Source organism: Rhinolophus hipposideros (genome assembly GCF_964194185.1).
Source record: "Rhinolophus hipposideros genome assembly, chromosome: 9".
Lineage (NCBI taxonomy): Eukaryota > Metazoa > Chordata > Mammalia > Chiroptera > Rhinolophidae > Rhinolophus > Rhinolophus hipposideros.
In genome coordinates this window covers 80844764-80868754 of record NC_138055.1, presented here as the reverse complement: position 1 = coordinate 80868754, position 23991 = coordinate 80844764, and the positions used below count along the sequence as shown (strand labels likewise).

General features: G+C 33.9%; 1 protein-coding gene across 8 annotated transcripts in view; it reads left to right on the top strand.

Annotated features, from left to right (window-relative positions):
* CEP290 (centrosomal protein 290) overlaps positions 1-23991 on the top strand; it is a 91574-nt gene that overhangs the window by 10945 nt on the left and 56638 nt on the right. For 4 of the 8 annotated variants that reach the window (XM_081058295.1, XM_081058296.1, XM_081058297.1 and 1 more), the window contains 13 exons: positions 4146-4328; positions 5039-5128; positions 7891-8013; positions 8820-8943; positions 12855-13027; positions 13733-13895; positions 15523-15623; positions 15704-15791; positions 17309-17418; positions 18986-19070; positions 19603-19745; positions 23045-23209; positions 23591-23740. In XM_081058295.1, coding sequence (XP_080914421.1) covers positions 4146-4328; positions 5039-5128; positions 7891-8013; positions 8820-8943; positions 12855-13027; positions 13733-13895; positions 15523-15623; positions 15704-15791; positions 17309-17418; positions 18986-19070; positions 19603-19745; positions 23045-23209; positions 23591-23740 — 1698 coding nt within the window. Of the gene's footprint in view, positions 1-4145; positions 4329-5038; positions 5129-7890; positions 8014-8819; positions 8944-12854; positions 13028-13732; positions 13896-15522; positions 15624-15703; positions 15792-17308; positions 17419-17604; positions 18376-18607; positions 18701-18985; positions 19071-19602; positions 19746-23044; positions 23210-23590; positions 23741-23991 lie in introns of all 8 variants that reach the window. The other 4 variants (XM_081058294.1, XM_081058298.1, XM_081058292.1 and 1 more) reach the window with 3 other exon arrangements.

The window sequence follows — 23991 nt, the reverse complement described above, 5'->3', positions numbered from 1 at the left end:
TGGTGCAAGTTGAGGCAGGGCTGGTTAGGAGCCAGACAACCTGGGATCTTATAGACCAGGTTAAGGATCTTGATTATCTATGGAAAGTCACTGTAGGTTTTTTTGGGTTGTGTGTGTGTCATGAAATAATTTTGAAAATCATACTGACTGCTGCCAAGTATGAACTGGCTCAGAAGGATGTAAGAGTGTCTGAGGGGAAACCAGTTAGATGGAGGTTGTTTTAACTGAGATGAGATTTAGAGGTAGCTAAGATAGATCAGTACAAAGAGAGGATTTGATACATTTGACTGAAATTTAGAAAGTAAAAGGTTATAGCAATACATAGCATATGAGAAACTGGATATAATGAAAGAATAACTGAATCTAGACAATGGGTAGAAAATCAGGTATAGTTCTCATTAGGTAACTTTAGCATCATTATGCAAAAGTAACCTCAAATCATATTCAATGGCATTATAATATTAATTACCAGACCCTCCTACTTAAAGATTATTGAAAACACTTTTATAGGTATGACAAACAGCTTTGCCCCACCAGGGTTCCACGACAAAATTAAGCTCTACAGAAAATTATCTGAGAGACTGTTTTTTCAATTCTCCCAAGGACACATAGCTAGTACCACTGTAGATGCATAGAACATTTGAAATGAAATCTCTTACAAAACCCAAGTTCAGAAAGGCTGGTAATAAGGATAGCTCCTGATCTGATTCAATCCATATTTTCCTTTTTTTAATACTCAATTCTGTTTGTTTTTTTAAATAACTTTTTTTCAGTTTTCAATTACAGTTGACACACAATATTATATTAGTTTTAGGTGAATAATATAGTGATTATACCTCTATATAATTTATGAGGTAATAACCCCTTTAAATCTAGTCCCCATCTGACACCATACATAGTTATTAATATTGACTATATTCCCTGTGCTATGCTTTACATCCTCATGACTGTTTTGTAACTATCAGTTTGTACTTCTTAACCCCTTCCCATTTTTGACCCAACTCCCTATAACCCCTCCCATCTGGCAACCATAAAATTGTCCTCTGTATCTATGAGTTTGTTTCTGTTTTGTTTGTTCATTTATTTTATTTTATTTTTTAGATTCCACATATGAGTTAAATCATACGGTATTTGTCTTTCTCTGTCTGACTTAGGTTGTTTAGCATAACACCCTCTAGGCCCATCCCTGTTGCAGATGGCAAGATTTCATTCTTTTTTATGGCTGAGTACTATTCTATTGTATATATGAACCTTTATTTATATATATATATATATATATATATATATATATATATATATATATATATATATATCTCCATTCATCTGTTGATGAACACTTAGATTGCTTCCATGTCTTGGCTATTGTAAATAATGCTGCAATGAACATATGGATCCATATGTTGTTTTGAATTAGTGTTTTGGGTTTCTTCAGCTAAATACCCAAAAGTGGGATTACTGGGTCCTTATTTGTCTCATGTTATAGCCTTTGTTTTAAAGTCTATTTTGTCTAATATGAGTATTGCTACCCCAGTTTTTTTTGTTTTCATTTCCTTTTTCATGCAATATCTTTTTTCATCCCTTTACTTTCAGTCTTGCATTAGGATATGCAAGGGTCTTGTATCCTAATCCATTCAACCACCCTATCTTTTGATTGGAGCATTTAATCCATTTACATTGAAAGTAATTGTTGTTCATACATATGTAGTTGTTGCCATTTTATTATCCATATTTTTTCTTTTTTCTTCTTCTTAAAGAAGTCCTTTTAACATTTCTTCTAATACTGGTTTGGGGATGATGAATTCCTTTAGCTTTTTTTTGTCTGGGAAACTTTTTGTCGGTCCTTTGATTCTAAACGATAGCCTTACTGGGTAGTGTAATCTTGGTTGTAGGTCCTTGGTTTTTCATCACTTTGAATATTTCATGCCAATCCCTTCTGGACTGCAAAGTTTCTGTTGAGATATCAGCTGACAACCTTATGGGTAACAAACTACTTTTCTCTTGTGGGTAACAAACTACTTTTACTGCTTTTAAGATTCTTTCTTTGTCTTTAACCTTTGGCGTTTTGTTTATGATATCAGTATGTCTTAACGTGGGCCTCTTTGGATTCATCTTGTTTGGGAATCTCTGCATTTCCTGAGCTTGTATGTCTATTTCCTTTGCCAGGTTAGAAGAGTTTTTCATCATTATTTCTTCAGATAGGTTTTCAATTCCTTGCTCTCTCCTCCTTCTGGTACCCCTATGATGCAAATGTTGGTACATTTCATATTGTCCCGTAGGCCCCTTAAACTATCCTCATTATTTGGATTCTTTTTTTCTTTTCGCTGTTCTGATTGGGTGTTTTCTGCTACCTTATCTTCCAAATTGCTGATTATATCCTCTGCTTCATCTAATCTACTGTGGATTCCCTCTAATGTATTCTTTGTTTCACTTATTGTATTCTTAATTTCTGACTGGTTCTTTTTTTATGTTTTCTTTCTCCCTTTTTATGTTTCCTATCTCTTTGTTGAAGTTTTCCTTGAGATCATTGAGCATCCTTATAACCAGTTTTTTTGGATTCTGCATCTGATAGATTCCTTGTCTCCATTTTGTTTAATTCTTTTTTCTGGAGCTTTGTTTTGTTCTTTCATTTAAATATGATTCTTTGTCTCCTCACTTTGGCTGCCTCCCTGTGTTTGTCTCTATGAATTAGGTAGAGTTGCTTGTCTCCTGGTCTTAGTAGAGTGGCCTTATGTAGTAGGTGTCCTTTGTGGCCCAGGGATGCAGTCTCCCTGGTCACCAGAACCAGGTGCTCCAGGGGTGTCCCTTGTATGGGTTGTGTGTACTCTTCTGTTGTAGTTGAGCCTTGGTTGCTGTTGGCATGTCAATGGGAGGGATTGACCCTTAGGCTGATTGGTTATGAAGACTGGCTGTGACTACAGTGGAGGAACTGTTGCACAGGGGTTGATCCTATGGAGCAGGATTAGCTTTAGTGGGGTTCTGGTGCCTGCCTAGCCTGCCCTTTGGTTGTATCATTTGTGAAGGTGATTGGGTAGTGCTCTAGTTTGACCTGAATCTGGCCACCTGGTGTGTTGGTTCTAGAGCCTCTTGGAAGGGACTCATGCAGGCCGAGGTCAGCCGCTGCTTGTGCCCTGCACAGGATCATTTGGCATGAGTTACAAAGTGATCTGCAGATGGGTGCCACTTGTGCTAGGCTTGGAGGTGCCTAGAAGAATCTAAGCTGCTAACTGAGGCTGGCTGATGCTATTCCCAGACTTGGGGTTGCTTAGCAAGAGGTATGAAGCTAAATGTTGGCTTGTTTGGGATTTGTGAACCTTGGAGAGATTTTAGGAAAGTCTGCAGCATGAGCCAAGACATACCGTTTGTATGGAAAAGCCACTGGAAGTGGCTTGGGTAGGCCTACATGTTGGGTAGGGCCAGGTCTCAGGGAATCACCAGGGTGGGACGAATGGTATTAGCTAGGGTAATGGAGATTGAGATATGGTGCCCATGTTCACCTGTTCATACAGGCTGGGTGATGGGAGGGCTCAACAGAGGAACAGTGGCTTCTGCCAGCACTTCAGTCTGGGAAAAAGCTGACCCTCCAGCCCTCACTCTGAAGCCAGTTCCTCCCATATGTCCCTGGTGCCTTTTGAGCTACTGCCCCAGTGCTGGAGCTCAGAGTGAGTGAGTCCATCAGCAAGTAAGTTCGAATATGGGCTTTTTAAGAGTAACAACTGGGACTACAGCAGCTCTCCGTCTCACTCAGCCACCATCTCTGCTGGTTTTCACAGCCAGAAATTATGGGGACATCTCTTCCTGGCACTGAAATCCTGGGGGTGTGGGGCGGGGCCCCTCAGGGAGAACCTCTGCAGCCAAGATGTCCTTAGCATGTTTTAACCACCACATGTGGGTGTAGGACCAGCCATTTCTTTGTCTCCACCCCTTCTATCAGTTTCTCTATATCCTTCTTTATGGGACTTCAGGCACTTCTCAATGATGGTAGTTCTGTAGTTTAGTTGTAAGTTTGATCAGGTCAAGGGAGGAGGCGAGCATAGCGTTTACCTACTCTGCCATCTTGACCTGAAGCCTCTCTCCATTTAACTTAATTTAGTTTAAATTTCAGTTTCTTAAATAGTTTTTAACCATAGTGTCTTTAACTTTCTTAGACTTTAACAGAAGCTAATGAGAAAATTGAAATTCAGAATCAAGAAATGAGAAAAAATCTAGAAGAGTCCGTACAGGAAATGGAGAAGATGACTGATGAATATAGTAGAATGAAAGCTATTGTACATCAGACAGATAATATAATGGACCAATTAAAGAAAGAAAACGAACATTATAGGCTTCAAGTAAGTGTTCCTGTTGGACTAACTTATTTGTGCAGACTTCATATTGCGTCATTACTCTTTATTTGAAACTAGATGGTATTTTAACTTTCTAGGACATGAATTTTTGTCTTATGCTATAATATGTCATTTTATACTGTAGTATTTGCTGGGTTGATACATTTGTTCGTATGTGTTTCTCTAATTCCCTTACACATACCTCATAATTCTTGCCATGTAGAGTACATAGATGATATCTGAATGAATGTGTAGATAATAGTCCTGCAAAGGTAATAATTATGGGAATTTTTCTACTAAAGACTCTTAGAAGTCATATGGACCATAAAGTTTAATTTTACACTATAAAATAAACATACTATGAATATCAAAGAAACCAATATGTTATTCACTACTTACATGGGGTTAAACTCATTTAAGGAAATACAGTAATGCTTACAAATATAATTCTCTAGTAATGAAAAATAAGTATACAACTGTAAAGATGCAGAAACCATTAAATGTCAACTCTTACAACAGTACTGCTCCAATAATGAATAAGCATTTGTAGTATATATGTATATATGTGTATGCATGTACAGGTTGTGTATGTGTAATGTATGTGTACATATTCATAAATAATAAATGTGTATATATATATATATATATATATATATATATATATATATATATGGTACTGATTTTCAACATTTCTTGAAATAATTGTTGCCTTTTAGGTTCAGGAGCTTACAGATATTTTGAAAGCAAAAAATGAAGAAGATGACCCAGTCATGGTAGCTGTCAATGCAAAAGTAGAAGAATGGAAGGTGCTTTTTTCAATTGATATAGTGTCATTTTCATTTGTAGTTTAAGTTTCAATTTTTTAGTCTTTAGTTTTCTTTAAAGGTCTTATAATAGTTAATGACATTTTTATTAGGCATTTTAAAAAGTGTATTAAATAACTCTAAGAACTGTCCTGCATAGTGGTCTAGCTTATTTGTTATTGAATGAGCTCCTCCACATCAATGAGTTAAACTTGAAACTAAACTTTTTGATAGAAATCTAAGTGTAAAACATGATACATTTATCATCTAAAATAGATAATTTTAAATAGAATTTTTTTTTTTTTTTTTTTTTTTTTACATAAGTCATAGTTACCTTGGATACATTAGTTTCAGGTTAAATTTTAGTTTAGAGTCAACTTTTCTGACTTGCCCTCTGTGTCAGATTAATCAAGCTATTGGCATCAGTGGGAATGTGAGTAAGGAAAGGGATCTTTCAGAATTACCTGACATGTCTTTTCAAAGGATCCTTTCTCCTCACCACTCTCCAACCCCAGCCAGATCCCCCAGCCTATCATATCAGAAGCTAGGATTGTAAGAATATATATTTTGATAAAAGTCTGAAATGATTCGGTATAAATAATTGTAATTATGAAAGCTATCACCTCTATAGTCTATGTTTCCAGCAGTCCACATAAAACTTATTGACTGTTGGAATTGGTTATCTGGGGAAGTCAGATAATGTGTATTTTAAATAAAAGCAGTAAGTCTGAAAATGAGGCTTTTAGAGTCAATTAGAGGTCAGTAAACTGAAAAGGCCAGGGAGTAAATATTTTAGACCCTCTGGTCTCTAGTACTCACTTCTGCTATTACAGCATAGATAATACATAAATGAAAAAGCATGGTTCTTTTCCAGTAAATCTTTTTAAAAAGAGGTAGCAGGTCATATTTGACCTGCAAGCCTTAGTTTACCAACCCTTGGGAAAAAAAAATTTGTTTTACCATATTTCATTTTGGAGAGAGAGAGATGGTAGCATATGTATTCTTCTGCACTTTGTTTTTACTTAATATCTTTTTAAAAAGCATTGTTTTATATCAGTGCATATTGTATTGTTCTTTTTAGTGGCTGCGTCATTTTTCTTTGTAGATACGGTATTTAATTGATTCCCTTTTGTGTGATATGTAGGAGATTTCCAATTTTGCTGTTGGAAACAGTGTTTTAATGAATATCTTTGCATGTTCGTTAGTATGAAAATGTATATATGTAGAACAAATTGCTACAAGTATAATTGTGATTTATACTGTAGGTATATTCTTCTAGTTTGTCACTTGTGTTCTTAATGGTATTTTTTGCGATGAAGTTTTTTTTATGTATATATTGTGTAGTTAAATTTATTATATTTTTATGGCTTTGGTTTTTGCATCATAATTAGAAAGGATTCTGAATATAACATTGTTTTGTCATATTTTCTTATAGTATCTTCTAGTTTAATTTTTTACATTTCGATCTTTGAAGCATATATAATTCATTTTGGTATAAAAAGTGAGCTATGGATGAACTCACTAGGGAAGTCTGTTGTCCAAAACAATAGTTTATCATTCTCCTACAGAAATATAGTTCCATTTTTATTAAATACAAAACTCCCTTTGAATTAGAATTTATTTTAGGACAAACATTGAACTATGTCTTACTATATTACATGAGCCTAATGTAGTGGCTTGCATTACTGGATATATGCAATAAAATCTTTTGAATTTTCTTAACAGCATCCAGACCCATAAAATAATTCAAATTAAGTTTCAAGTTAGAAAAAGATTGATCTTTTATATTGATTAGTTTATTATCTAACCATGTACACTTGTTTTAATTATTGTTATGTTCACATGTTTGCGAAAGCTCTTCTCATTTTTCCATTTTTAGACTCTTCCTTATAAATGTGCTTTTAATACAAATTATAGAAATAGTTCTTAAAATATTTGTTACTGGATATGTATTAAATTTATAAATTAATTTATAGATTGACGTTAATATTTAGTCTTACTAGCGAAGAACACAAGATACCTTTCCTTTTTCCTTTTTTGTTTTAAAATTGAGGTATAATTGACACAACATTATATTAGTTTCAGGTATACCATGTAATGATTTGATATTTGTATATATAGCAAAGTGATCATCACCACAATAAGTCCAGTTAACATCCTTCACTATACATAGTTACAATTTTTTTTCTTGTGATAAGAACTTTCAAGATCTCTCCTAGCTGTTATCAAATATGCAGTCCGATATTCAAAAAACGATAGTTAGATGCCAGGAAATAGGTGGCAATGCCTTAACCATATGCATGTTGTCAGGCCCGAAGGCCTCTTCCATCTTTGTCAAGGGAAGGGCTTATCACCTCTCCTTTTATACAACACTATAAGATTTTATGCTTCTTGGTGGCATCTTAAAGTTTTCTTTATAAAGATTACTTGTACAAAACTTTTCATAATTTCATGGAGGTATTTATAACTTCTTGTTTTAGGAATAGGTTTTGAAAGCTTGAGATCATTTAAAAGTTGAATTCCTAAAAGTACAAAAATTACAGTGTATATTTTTGAATCACTTTTATTTGAACTTCAGGTTGTACATATGAAAGGAGCAGTGATTATTTCAGTAGTTGCTGATACTTTCTCACTTGAAAGAATTTTATTGCCTGTATTTTCTTGAAGTCCCCTAATGGTATATGTTAATAGAGTATTTAACATAAATGAGGAATGGTTTATTCATTTTCTTCTTATGTAACAGATTCCATTTTGTTTATTTCTAGTTAATTTTGTCTTCTAAAGATGATGAAATTATTGAGTATCAGCAAATGTTACATAACCTGAGGGAGAAACTGAAAAATGCCCAGCTTGATGCTGATAAAAGTAATGTTATGGCTCTGCAACAGGTAAAACCTTCTTAAAATTCATTTTACCAACCAGTTTATTACAGTTGGCAATGAAACTTTGAACTATGTTTTATTATATCACCTGTTCCTAATGTAGTGGCTTGCACTATTGGATGTATAATAAAGGCTCTTGAAGTTTTTTACACCATCCAGTCCTGTGAAAAATTTAGAATGAAGTTTCAAGTTAGGGACAGAATTATTTTGCGTTTTTTTCTAGTTTGAGGCAGATAATACATTCATTGTGTAGATTTGGATAATTTCTACTACATAAGAATTTCATTTTTAGTACAAATATGTTCATATAGAAAGAAATTCATTTTCATTATCTGTGCTCTGTACAACATAGTCCAAAAAAAAAGAAGGAAATTTGGGAAGTATTTGGTGAATAAAAACAATTTCAAGGCACAATATTTTTGAATGTGGTACTGCAGGGTTAGTAAAAACGTAAGTGGAGTAGGAGAGAAGGCACGGGGCAAAACACACAAAATGGTAAAAAGATGGAATTGGATGGATGATGAGGAAAAGCAACATAAAGGAGTCATAAGAAGCCACAAATGTTAGAGAGTTCTAGAATTCCTATTTTCTGAGTGTTAGCCATTATATCATCTTTAAGTATTAGAGTGACAGCAGTGTACCTAACATGTAGTGCAGTTGAGGTATACAAAATAGTAAAAGGCATAGTTTTGACCCACAAAAAATACATTCTACAATCTTGTTAAAAAAGCAAGACCTACCTTTTTTCTTACTTATAAAATATGTTAATATTCATGAAGAGATGATATGTAATATTGAAAAATATTTTATAGGGTATACAAGAACGAGATAGTCAAATTAAGATGCTCACTGAACAAGTAGAACAATATACAAAAGAAATGGAAAAAAACACTTTTATTATTGAAGATTTGAAAAACGAGCTCCAAAGGAACAAAGGTAATTGAATATTTTGTAAGTGTATAGTTAGTTTATATACTGTTATATTTTAAAAGTATTTTATTTTTATTAAAATAAAATCATGTCACGTCAGTAGATATATTATTGATTTTTTTCTATTTGAATTTTATCACATTTTCAAAAAACGGTATGATATTATTAACTACTTTACATGTATTACTAGTGTTTAACATTGTAAATGATGGAGATATTTTCTGTAATTTTTCTCTGATGAAAATTACATTAACCTCTACTATCAGATTGGCTATATGAAAGAAATAAAAACAATGGTGATAAAATTGAATGTATTTATTTAACTCTCTTTTCATAATGAATATACTAGAATGGAAGACAATAAGATTTTGATCAATGTAGCAGCATTGCAGATAGTTTTCAAAAGTAATTTGACTTGTCATTACTTGAATTATCCTTACCTCACTTAATATCACGTTGTCTCTATCCTGGGTCATAATACCTTGCCTAACTCTTCTTATCCTCTGAATATAAGCCCGTAAACCTCAGTGGAAATCCACAGCACTCCATACTGTAGTTATTTGAGAGCACATTAATACAATTTATTCATAAGTTCATGATATATTTATTACAATTGCTGAAGATAAAAAAATAAGGCACAAAGGGAAACCACAGAGTGAATCTATGTGGATTTTTGTTAAGTGTAAGTGAAACAATGGTGGTGGTAGTTGGTGGTATGGTTGTAATTTAGATAGTAAGGCAAAAGCTTCACTGAAGAGATAATCTGAACGAAGACTAAAAAGGTGAGGGAGTGAGCCTTGCAGATGTCCCCAAGCTGTGGGGATAGGTGCAGAGACACTGAAGCAGGAGTGTACCAAGCATGATTGAGGAACAACAAAGAAGCCTCTATGGCTTCTTTGTGAGTAAATGGGACAGTAATAGGTGACGAGATCAGAGAGGTAACCAGCGGCCATATACGGGCCGTGCAGTTCAGTGTAAGGACTTGGCCTTTTAAGTGATAAGGGATGTCAAAAAAAGTTGCTGAAGACAGGAGTGATACAATTTAACTTAGACTGTGTCTGCTTTAAGAGTATCAGAGTGGTAAGGACAGACGTGGGAGACCTATTATAAGGCTATTGTACTAATATTAATAATGATACTAATAATAGCAACCTCTGGAGAGAGGTGATGGTAGCTCAGAGCATGATAATAGCAGTGTAGTTATTAGATGTGGTCAGTTATGGATGTATTTTGAAGGTGATAGAAATGGAATTTGCTGACAGATCAGATGTAGGATGTGAGAGAGAGTTCTTAGGACTTTTAGTCTGAACACTGAGGAGGGCTGTGGGAAGATAAAGGTTTAGAGATGGTCAGGTACTTAGTTAAACAAGACATGCCAAGTTTAAGATGCTTCTTAGACATCCACGTGAAAGTGTTAAGCAGGTACTTGTACATAAAAGTCCGAAGTTCAGGAGAACAATCTAGGCTATGTGTATAAAAATGATAGTTGAAATCATGAGGCTGGTTGAGATCATCAAGGGAGAAAATGTTAGTTAAGAAGTAAAAACTCTAAAGACTGAGCCCTGGAATACTTTTACTTTAGAGGCTGAGGAGATGAAAAGAACACCCAAAGGAGAATGAAAAGGAAAGGCCAGAGCGATGGGAGGAAAACCAGGAGCATGCAGAGTCCTGCAAACCACATAAGGAATGTAATCAAGGGAGAGAATAAGCAACTGTGGTCAGAGCTGTGTTTGTTGCTGCTGACAAGTCAATATGAACACTGGGAATCGTCTGACCATTGGATTTAGCATGGCCATTTTTGGTTCAAGAGAAAATGGTTCAAGATGAAATAGAACAAATGTAGAGACTCTTGAGGACTTGTTTCTATGAAGGAAAGGAGAAAAATAGAGTGGTTGCTTGAGGGGGAAGAAGGGTGAAGAAAGTATATTTCTTTTTAAAATGGGAGAAATAATCATGCTTCTAGGTTAATAGGAAAGAGCCATTAAAGAAGAATCAGTTGATGAACTTGAAGCAGGGGAGAGAGAGAACTTCTGGAGCAATGTCCGGAGAAGGCAGGGGGATGGTAAACTGGTGTCCCGGTGCAGTAGTCAGCCTTAGGAGCAGAGTTCAGCCATGGTAACAGGTGCGGGTGGCTGGGCAGATGCCCTCATGGAGAGAGCCTGTAGAACTTCTCTGCTGATGCTTCTGGTTTCTCAGTGAACAGGAAGCAAGGTTCTCAGCTGAAAGTGAGGATAAGGGAAAATGCATCAGACATTTGAGAAGAGAGTAGAAAGAGAAAGTGTGAAGTGGTCATCTGGAAGAATGAATAGACTGGGGAAATGTAGTGTGATTGTTGAGCAGCATTAAGGCCCACGTATTATGTATTAGAATTATGCTTTAACAGCTTCAATGACTTGAAAACAATGGTTGATGTTATGGGTTTTGCACATCCTAGCCACCAGGAGAGTAAGTGACAGTTGATCTCTGCTATTGAATAAGGAAGGGGTCTTACCTAATAACATCTCAGTCAGTCCACAGTCACAGATGGTGTGTTGTATTGGAGTGTATTCCAGTACACTCTTGAATTTAACTTGTAAACATGACAGCTAATGATGTTCTCCCTTCATTGGCTAGGATTAGATTTAGCTATCAGAGACAGAGCTGCAAATGCTGGCAAAATCAAGATAGAAATTTATTCTCACTTGTGCAGAGGTCTAGAATTAGGAAATTCCAAGTTGAAGTAGAAGGGTGTTGCCTTCATCTGCTTCATCCTAAGTGGAGCTTTACCTTCACGTCCACATCCCAAACAGCAAGGTGGAGGCAGAGGGGGCAAGAGGCACAGGGCATGTACTGAAGCATAGGGAGGTGAATACCGTGGACGGCCATGTGGAAGAAAGGGAGGGTAGATACTGGGGACAGCGCAGCCTCTGGCGTTCTCCAGCGAGGCTGTTGGCTCCAGAGAGCAGGGCTTGTTTCTGATACACATGTCATCTCCCATACTAGTGCAAATGCCTGTGCGTAAGTATATGCCCTATAAATCAGTAGATGTTAATTATGGATGAATAGCAGAATGGTTTGTGTCAATAAATTTTAGAATAATAGGAATACTGTATTGTGCTCCAGCAGCAGTTTGGTAAGATAATACAAGTAGGGATTTTTTTTTTTTTTTTTTTTTTTTTTTTTTTTTTGCTGTTAGGATTAAGGTTAGCTGCAGGTGACAGAAAATCAAATGTAACAATGGTTAAATAGTATAAAAAATGTATTTTTCAATGATATAAACAAAGTTAAGGCAACTAGTTGAGGGTTAATGTGAGAGCTGCACAGATATCAGGTATCGGGCCCCCTGTATCTTGTTACTCTGCCTGTCTCAACATGTGGTTTCCATCTCATGTTCTAAGAAGACTGAGTTCCAGCCTCAATATTCCTATTCCAGCTGGCAGGAGGGAGGAGGGAGAAAAGAAAGATTCTCTTCTTTCCTTTAAAAACATTTCTTGATATATGCATGTGGCCTTTCTGTTTATATCCCATTAGTCACGTGACCACACATAGCAGCCTGAGTATAAATGGAAATTTAATGTTTATTTCAAGTGGCTGTGTGTCCAACTGAAAATCCATAGTTCTAGTACAGTGGACAAACAGTAGGTTGAGTATTGGGAGCATAAACCTAGCAGTCTTTCCCACAGTGATCATTCTGTGGGATGTGCTTTGCAATCTTTTATAATCCATACTCCTTCATCTAAGATTTTATTGAACTTTACTTTTTTAGTTTGTTTTATTAATGAAAGCAAATCATAACTTTATTTTACAAATATGAAATTATAATATTAAAGTGATTTTTTAGTGATATACCTCTTTTCCTGCTTCCCATTTGGAACCAGTGATTTAAAGGAATAAGTAGTCAATCCAATTCATTTATGGTTTTTATTTTTACTCTGTAGGAACTTCAACACTCTCTCAACAGACTCATTATATGAAAATTCAGTCTAAGATTCAAATTTTAGAAGAGAAGACTAAAGAGGCCGAGAGAACAGCTGAACTGGCTGAGGCTGATGCTAGGGAAAAGGATAAAGAATTAGTTGAGACTCTGAAGCGATTAAAAGATTATGAATCGGTATGTATTTTTATCTTGTCAGTCAAGGAGTTTAGAATTATTCTTGCCACTCAGACTGTTCTTTGCCATTTCCTGAGTACCATTGAAAAACTTTCCAGAAGTATCTTGTCATAAAGGTTATCCTAATTGACTTATGCTAAGCTATTCGAACTTTTGAGTAGCATTTACTTTTTGGCAGGAGAAGTGTTTTCAAACCATTATGCCAGGTGATCGGTTTTGGTCAGGCAGCAGGATTAGATTCTTTGAATCTGTCATTGTGCCACCAAGTAGATGTGACACCACTGGTTAGTTTGATATGTTAGAACAGGGGCAGTTCTATTGCCTACCATACCAGCACAGGCTTACTTTGTATTTTTTATATTTTTAAATCTGATTACCACTAAGTCAGGCAACTAATGACATACATATTCTAATGGTATCGCTGATTCACCCTTACTGTTTATTTTGTGAAGTGTTTTACATGTAATATTCTGAGCCACTTTGCTGTTCGGGCGCTGTACTGGGGAGTTTCAACTGCTCCATTTTCCATCATTGTTATTGGATTTGTTTTTTAAAAGCACAATTAAAAACACAGTGTAGAGATGTAAATCTTAGGTATATGTGCATGTCCCCTCAGACTTAATAAGAAAAGGAATTCATGAATTTGATAATGTATTCAAATAAACCATGTTATATTTAAATTAGATTGAGTATTTTTTTTTTCAGGGAGTATATGGGTTAGAAGATGCTGTTATTGAAATAAAGAATTGTAAAAACCAAATTAAAGTAAGAGATCGAGAAATTGAAGTATTAACAAAGGAAATCAATAAACTTGAGATGAAGATCAATGATTTCCTTGATGAAAATGAGGCACTCAGGGAGCGTGTGGGTAAGTTATCCTTTAAGATATATGTAGTTTGCTCAACCCTAATTGTCCAGTCATTTTTAGTTTTTCTTCTTGTTTGTTTATTATTATTTTTAAATAGTTGAACTTATTTTTTTCAAATAAATTCTTCTAAAAAATATTTAAAACAGATAAAAGTGGAGCTACTCTGACTGAAGTGGAATTGGGGATTTGATGGGGTTGGGACTGTGAATGGGCAGGCATGGAGTACTACTTTATGCAGTCCAGGATCTCTTCAGTAATAACTGCTTGTTTAAAAAATGAAAGTCTACTAAGTTAATACCATGTGTTAGAAGTTAACCCTTAAATGATTTTTCACAAAAAGTAGGGTCCATCTGAACCATGTTAGTTTGCAAAATGCTCTTGTTTGAGATGAATTTATGAGGACATTTAGAAATGCTGTTTAAACTTTTTGAAGACTTTTAAGTACTTGTCTTTTATAATTTACTGATTCTAAGAAGTAATTAGTAAATATAACTTGAGAGTTATATATTGATTTCAATAAACAGTTTATTAGTGAATATTACTAGTTTGAATGTTAAGTTCTGACAGTCCAATCTAAATTACTACTTTAAAATGAAAATAAAGATCTAAATAATGATTTTGTTATAGTTGATAAATACCAGTTAATGCTTTCTTAAAATTAAAATGATCATCTGCTAAAACTGTTCTCTAAACAAGTGTCTAACGAGGATCCGTAGTTACACCAGGACCTCAGGTTAGACTTCTGATAACTTGCCCTATCAGATCACAGCCAAATCCAGTCTAGAAGTTCCTAAAGATGACGGAGCCATCCAGGTAGCTGTCACATACACCAGATTTTCTGCACTTTAAAGGCTGCAAAGTTTGGTTCGTAATTACTTGAGACAACCTTGATTTCTGGTTGTCAGAGCACAGCTGCTGCAGTAATAGGCAGCTAGGTGATGGGCACAGTGGGAGACACTATTTTACAAATGAATAATATGTGTAAAATATTTACTGTTCCTTTCTCTAGAGAATAGTTCTTGCAGGTGATCATTTTAATTCTAAGAAAGCATTAACTGGTATTTATCAAATACAATGAAATCATTATTTAGATAATATTCCTGATATTGATATTAATAATGATTACTATGTGCCAGGCACTGCACTAAGTATTTTATTTAGGTTAATTTTATTAAAGCCCTGACAAAAAGCCAATAAAAAAAAATATATATATATATATATTTATATACACACACACACACACACACACACACACACACACACACGGTATTATCCCTACGACTTACGTAATAGTTGAAAGTGGGAATTGAACCCAATTCTGTTTTATTCCAAAACTTCTATTCTGAATTACTACATTTATAGTACCTCTATTACAGCCAAACACAGAGAAAAAAACAGATCCTAATATATTTTGTCAGAATCACTGTTAATAATTGTGGCAAATTTTAAACTTGGCGGGTGACAATTCAAGCACCTGGGAAATTCTTGCATAAACGGTACCCCGTTCTTTAGTGATGCTGAATAAATAAATTATAACCATTTGGTTGGTGATGACTAGTTGCTATATGAAGTTTTTGTAATTAATTTGAACGTTGAAAGGTTTTAATCATATTACTTTATATTTTAGGCCTTGAACCAAAGACAATGATTGATTTAACTGAATTTAGACATAGTAAAAGGTTAAAACAGCAGCAGTACAGAGCTGAAAACCAGATTCTTTTGAAAGAGGCAAGTACAGTAGTCAATTGGTTCTTTTCCTGCTTGAACTAAAAAAATATATATATATACTAATAGTTTATACTTTGTAGATTGAAAGTCTAGAAGAAGAACGACTTGATCTGAAAAGAAAAATTCGCCAAATGGGTCAAGAAAAAGGAAGAAGAGTTGCCACTTCAGGTATACTCAGTTATTTCAAACCTTTAATAGAATCATTGGCCCCCTCTTCCCTCTACTACCACCACCACCCCCTCTGGTAACCACTAACTTGTTGTTTGTGTGTATGATTGGTGTGTGTGTGTGTGTGTTTGTCTTGTTCGTTTGTTGCTTTCAGTTTTATATCCCATTTATGAGTGAAGTCATGTGATTCTTGACTTTTTCTGTCTGATTTATTTCTCTGAGTATGATAAGCTCAAGATCCATCCATGTTGTTGCAAATGGCAGTATGTCATCTTTTTTTGCATCTGAGTGATATTCTATTGCATATATGCACCACATCTTCTTTATCCATTCATCTATCTAAGGGCACTTTGGTTGTTTCTATGTCTTGGCCACTGTACATAATGCCGCAGTGAACATAGGGGTACATATATTTTTACAGATAAATGTTTTCAGATTTTGGGGGTAGATGCCCAGAGGAGGAATTGCTGGGTCGTATTACGTGGTAATGCAAAGAGAACTGACTCTGGGTGGTACACACAATGCAATATATAGATGATGTGTTATAGAAATGTACACTTGAAAACTATATAATTTTAAGAACCAATGTCACTGCAATAAATTTAATAGAAATTAAAAATAAAGAATCATTGAAAAATGAATTGTCTGGATCTGAAATTTTCTGTGTATTAGAAATATTATCACTATATTACCATGGTTGTGCTACAAGTTCAATAAATGAAAATAATGGTCTGATGAAGAGTATATGAATGAGTGCCATTGGGTTCAGTCCTAAATCTGAAACAGGTGAAAAAAGAAAAACAATAAAACAAGTGAACAAAAAACTTCAGAATCATGGACTTTTGGAAAATTTATGGTAAAGTCTCTATTAATTTCTAGACAATCCCAATATTATGTGATTAGCAATGATAAAACTTAATAATTTTTGTTAATGTATGTTACTATTAATATTTTCTCCTAAGAGAAGTATGCATTGAAAACTTTCTTTGTATATTATTCTTTACTATATAATGTTTTGTTGAATAAAAATTAACATTTTTGTTTGTTTATCTTACATGATACAGAAAAGGGTTGGTTAAATTTATTAATGACTGTTGAAGACTGTGGAGAAGGAATTTTTTTTTAACTTGGCCCAACTCCATAATTACCTATGAATAATAGTGTTTTTTACTTATTTATTTTTGTTTTTTAGCATTATGGTTTTTATGGTATATCAAAAAATTTCTAGAAGGGCAAAACTTCATAATTTATTAATATACTAAACAGTTTAATATATAGAATGGACAAGGAATGATAGAGAAGATACAATTCATATTAGTGTCTCATATTAATATCTTACTAAAAGTGAGTTAAATCAGAAAAGGTTTTATGGGCTGCATGTGGATCAAGGATTTTGGAAATAATTATTCTGCCTTTTGTTTGGGCTAAAACTTGGTTCTAGTTTTTATGAATTAAACTATTGGAATAATAGGAGAGTTCTTTTTATGTTTCTAATTTGTTGTATCTTCTATATGTAGGATCTGTTGAGGACCTTTACTTAACAGAAAACCTTTCTCAAGAGAATAGAATGGGAGAAAGAAAATTTGATTTCATGAGCCTCAAAAACATGAGTGAAGCACAGTCAAAGGTAACCAGTATTTGCTGTGTCAGAGAATAAAGAAAATGTTAGCAGTTCTTTCATTTTTGCCCCATTATCTTATTTTGGACAGTGCTTCTTTTTATAGTTTTTAAATTAAAAATTCTATATTTTCTTATTTAAATAACCTGTTGATGCAAAGATTGATTAATGAGACATTATTTACTTTGAATACAGATTAGGAGCTCAGATAAAATAGAGCTGCTGCATAGGAGAGCATCATTCAGTATTCCACAGTCACATCAGAAAGAGCCAGAAGAGAATGTGACCATAGGATCATCAAGAATGTTACCGGAAATTCGTCATAGTATAGAAAGTGAAGTGGATCCTTTTGTCTCTTTAACTAGACATTCTTCATCTATACAAGTAAAAAATAATAATTCACTTCCAGAAACTATTACAATAAGGGAGATTTTTACAGCACCATGTCTACAACCATTAGGAAATCTAGAATCGTTAGTCAATACCTTCAGTAGGGAGAGTCATGAAGAAATAAACGACAACTTGTACTCTCTTTCTGACAACTCTATGCAGAAAGTATCAAGAAGCCATCAGGCCCTTGAGAAGATTAATTTCACACAAAAAAGCAATTCATCTTTACAAGCCTTATCAATAGCTTCAGATTTAATGCAGAAGTTATCACTTAGGCAAAAATCTGCAATATTTTTTCAACAAATTTATGATAATAAAACTGATGTGGATAAAACACAAGTAGCAACATCAGAAGATGCACAGGTTGATCCCCAAATAAAATCTGCGGAAACCAGTTTGAAAGAAGACTTAAGAGAAAGTGAATTACCCTTACAGGCAGAGATTTTGAAAAGTACAGTTGACGTTAATCTTCCAGACCATCTGCCTATTACTGCCCAATCACAGTTATCTCAGATAGATCCACTTGAAAATCTTGTAGAACAGCTGCGGGCACAACTAGTATTTCTTAGATCTCAGGTGAGATTTCCTCCAAATTACATTCCTGGGATTGCTGTTCCATTAACTCTTTTTTTGATTACTTCTCTAAAAAAGTTCTATAAGTAATAATTATAATAAGATTTTTCCATGTTCGCACATTAACACTAAATTATGCACATTCTATTTTTTTTTCTAATTTTTTAAATTCTAAAAATGCAGTACATTTGATGTGAACTCATTGGCTTGCCTAATTTATTAAATATTTCTTTAGAATGAAGTCATAGCACAGGATTTATTGATCAAGGATACACAGAGTAGAAATGCAGAAATAGAGCTTCAACGTCATAGGAGCCAGGCAGAGCAGGTAGGGTAAAGGCAGACCATCAAAACCGATGATCGTGGTACCAAAGACAAAAACCTTCATTATATGTTTGCTGTTTGCCATGGGTGTCGGGGGAGGGAGGAGGCGGGAGGGGGATCACCATCTGTTTTACATTTTAGATTTTATTTGATTTTTATGACTGCTGCTATGTCTCTATAGCTTTGGTATGTTAAACCTCAGCTGATCAAACTTTTTTAAAACTTTGAAACTGTAAATTATTGTGATAATTTTATTAAAAAAACTTTATTCTCTTTATGTTTTGTTCAGAATGAATTTCTTTCAAGAGAACTAATTGAAAAGGAAAGAGATTTAGAAAGAAATAGAACAATAATAGCCAAATTTCAGAATAAATGTAAGTTACTATCATCTCTTTTTTTTCTATACTTATTTGTCCTATACTGAAAATCATGGATCTGAAAGGACTTTGAAACATTCTCTGTTTTCTAATGTGTTTTAGCCTTTATTACCTCCATAATGTATAGATATTATTTTTTCTCATCCATCCTTTTGGTTTGCTTTGCTATATTTATTTTCAGAGAATATTCTTAGTCTGAATTTTTTGTGATCATTAATTTTTTTTTTTTTGTTCTCTGATGAAAGTAAACAAATTTTTAAAAATTTAATATAAAGTGAAGACAAAGTATGCTTGTGATTTATTTCTTTGAGCTTTGAGATATGTATATGCATATAATTTCAATAGATGTATAATTTAGCTCAACTATATAATACATTGGATTTATAGTTGAACTTTTTTTGTACATTTTTTTGCATTTGTGTTTTACAAATGGTACTTTTACTGTATATGAAATATTTGTCATCTTTATAAAATATTGTAAATTGTGAAAAAGATTTATTCATTCAATAAGAAAAATATGTCGTTTTAGTAAAAGAATTAGTTGAAGAAAATAAACAACTTGAAGAAGGTATGAAAGAAATATTGCAAGCTATTAAGGAAATGCAGAAAGATCCTGATGTTAAAGGAGGAGAAACATCTCTAATTATCCCTAGTCTTGAAAGACTAGTTAATGTAAGTTATTTTTTCATATTAATGTTTTCATTGCCTTTAAAGATGTTCCACTGTGTACTGGTCTCTATAGTTTCTGATCACACATTTGTATCATTTGAGTTATTGTGTATGTAAAGTGTATTTTTTTTTAAATTAAATTTATTGCGGTGACAATTGTTAGTAAATTTACATAGATTTCAGGTGTACAATTCTGTATTACATCATCTATAAATCCCATTGTGTGTTCACCACCCAGAGTCAGTTCTCCTTCCATCACCATATATTTGATCCCCCTTACCCTCATCACCCACCCTCCACCCCTTTACCCTCTGGTAACCACTAAATTATTGTCTGTGTCTATGAGTTTTTCTTTCTCATTTGTTTGTCTTGTTCCTTTGTTGTTTTTGGTTTATATACCACATATCAATGAAATCATAGGGTTCTCTGCTTTTTCTGTCTGACTTATTTCACTTAGCATTATACTCTCAAGATCCATCCATGTTGTCACAAATGCTCCTATATCATCTTTCCTTAACGCCGAATAGTATTCCATTGTGTATATATACCACAACTTCTTTATCCATTCATCTATCGAAGGACATTTTTTTCTCAGGCTGCTTTCAAAACTTTACATTTGATTTTCACCAGTTTGACTCTAATGTGCCTAGAGGGTATGTGTGTGTGTGTGTGTGTGTGTGTGTGTGTGTGTGTATGCATTTATATATGTGTGTATATGTATCTTGTTTGGGGTTTGCTCAACTTCTTGAATCTATTTACTTGTGCTGTTCACCACAATTGGAAAGTTTTCCACCATTAATTTCTTCAATTATTTTTCTTCCCCATTCTCTCTGGGACTATAGTGAAACATGTTAGACCTTTTGATATTATCCATAGGTCCTTAAGACTCTATTCATCTTTTTTCTCTTAATTTTTTATCTTTTTTCCCCTAATTGAATAACTGATACTAATTTTCTTCGAATTCACTGATGTTTTCCTCTGTCATCTCCGTTCTTCTGTTTCAAAGATCAGCATGAGACCAGGGAGAGTTTTTACGCATAATTTGGAACTCCCTTTTATTGGCTTTTTTCCCCTCTGGTATTCCCTTCTCACTTACCTATGTCTTTGGGACCTGTCCTCTGGTTTTCTAGGCCAGAAAGATGACAGGCTGCAGCTTGCCCTCAGAGTAAAGCCTTAAAAATGGTAAATTCACTCCTTGCTGGTCCTGTCTTTCAAATTCCTAGTCCCCTCCAAAATCTCTGGCTTTTTTTTAAATTTTCTAGAACTGTTAAGTAGTTGTTTCTGTATTGTTAGAAGTAGGAGGGTAGGTATGGTAAGATCTTTTGCCACAAACCTAGAAGTGTAATAGAGTGTAGTAAGAATAGTTTAAATATTTAAAGACTTAAACATTGCTGAAGAAAATATTTTAGGCATGAAGTAATACTCTATTTATATTTACCGTATAGGGGCTTAAAGTTTAACAGTATTAATGCGTGTTTGTTACATAAACTTGAATAAAATACACATTTTAGATTCAGATTCTTAATATGTAATTTACATAATCTGAACATATTTAGCATACATTACTATATTGTTTCCCAAATTTGTGCTTAGTTTAAATAGGCAAAAAAATTCTCATTCATTGAATTGCTTTTTTAATGATAACTAGTCAATAGCTGATTTTTTTTAGCACTGTATTGTTAACGGAGTGAGAGATAGAATGAGAAGGAGAGAATACTGGTATGTTAAAAGCTTCCTGAGGCAAGAAAATCATTCAACAAAATTTATGAGAACCATTTGGTTCCTTCTATATGTTATGCATTCTGACTTTCCTTCTCTGGTTGGTGATTGTTTTGCTTCTGCTTCTTTGAATGTCTGAAATAATTCTTCATGTTTTCTTATGTGAACATCTTTTGTCTATGATGCTACCCACTACTAATACTGTCTCAGATCAAACTTTATTTGCTAAGGGAAACTACTTAGTGACCAAATACAAACAGAATGAATAGCACAGGAAATTCTAACTTCTATTTTAATTGACAGCCTCTGGCCTCCCCTGGACCACTGCTTCCATAGATTTTCTCTGCTTCTATTCTTGGTTGTCATTCTTTTTTTCTGATTTATGTGCCCTGGCTAAAATTCACAAATGGCGTAATATACCTCTAGGAAATCTTCAGAACCATTGACACTTTAGATCATGCAATTCTGGTTAGTGCTACATTTTTCAATGCCTCTAATCACCATCTAATTCAGTCTTATTTTACCAAAATACATGAATACAACATAGTGCTGTTTCTTAGCAAGATAACTAACTAGACTAACTTGTTGTCCATCAGAGTACCTCCTTACACCTACTTCTGTCTTCTTAGTATCCCCTAGAATTAGTATGACTTACTACTCCACACAGCCTGCTCTTACCTCCTTATGATAAAGGGCTACTTGTGTAAATCTGCTGCCTACAGTTAAATCCCAGATCACCCTCCTCAGTAGATTACATTTGGTTTTACTCATCTTACCACTTTGTCTTTCTACCTTCATTCCTGAAATTTTACTTTGCATTTAACTGTTTTGTTCCATATAGTTCATTTAAAGTCCAGATATATTTATATGTATGTGTTAGGTAGACATATACATGTATATTTATGTATGCCATTGTTGGAGAATTAGGGCCAGTGAAGCCATTTTGATATTTTAATATTTCACATTATTTTTGCATATCCAGCACTCTTGGATAATACTATGTTATTATACTTTGCTTCTGTTGCCATGTATGCTTCAACTGAGGAGAGGTCACAATGAAAAATTCACCTAATTGAATGTAGTAGCTATTTCATTCCTTTGCTCATGCTTTAAAGTCAGATGCTGCATGGTTTCAAAGCATCTGCATCTCATGTTGGCTGTATAAAAACATTGTAAAGTGGACAGAGCTAACATTATTTCCTCTTCTTTGGAGATCAGGAAGCTAAGGTATAAAGAATTTAAGTCATTTGCCCAGCTAGTCAGAGACTCGTTAAGATTTGAACCTGAGTCATCTTATTCCTGTCCAGTTGCTTTACTAGTCTACCAGTCTATAAGATCAGCTGCTTGTTAATTGTTATAATGAAGTAATTACTATGCTTGGTAATACTGATGTAAGTTAAACTACAGTTTTATAAGTTTAAATTCATAAGTAAGAAACAGATTTGGCATATACTTTTTTATTATCAAGGCAATGGGAATAGTAAAATGCTTCAATTAAGCAAATTTTATTTAAAGGTTCATTTTTTTCCCCATGATTTAAATGTTTTTCTTCACATTTCTTAAATATAATCGAAATATACTAGGCTATAGAATCAAAGAATGCACAAGGAATCTTTGATGCTAATCTGCATTTGAAAGCCCAAGTTGATCAACTTACTGGGAGGAATGAAGAATTAAGACAGGAGCTCAGGGAATCTCGGAAGGAGGCTGTAAATTATTCTCAGCAGTTGGCAAAGGCAAATTTAAAGGTGAGGATTTTATCAAGTAAAAGAAAACGCACTAAGCATACGAACATAGGTTTAAGCTGAAACTTTTTTTTTTTTAAATGACTACTTTATGAGAAAATGTCCCTTGAATTAATTTCTTTCAACATTAAGAAAACTCCTGTTTGGATATTTCTTATAAAATGAAGTGGAAAAACAAGTGCCCCATAAAACAATACAAAAATTCTAAGTGTATACTAGGCATTTCTAAGTAGAAATTAAATTATGGTTTAATTAATCTCTGGCGGGACATTTATTTACCTACTTTTTAAAAATATTCAGTGGAAGTGGAAGTTACTGCTTTTAAATTTGTCTTTCTTTGTGTGTAAGAGATGTGAATCTCATTGCTGAACTGTTTGTTTCCAGGTAGATCATCTTGAAAAAGAAATCAGTCTTTTACGGCAATCCGAAGGATCAAATGTTGTTTTTAAAGGACTGGACTTACCTGATGGGATAGCACCATCTAGTGCCACTATCATTAATGCTCTGAATGAATATTTAATACATATCCTACAGGTAGTGAAAATTTTACATGTGAATAACAAAATAATTGATAGTATATTTTAAAATTTAGTCATGCATTATTAGAATATAAACAGTGCGATATTTTAATGGATTTTGATGTTAGATGGAACATTATGAATAAAAGCATTTTATTCCATTCATCAGCACGAGAAGCATGCTGCGCACACATCTTGTTCACATGAGTGTTACTCATATCAAATGTATGATTGACAGTTAGAATAATATGCAGCTGCTATAAGGTA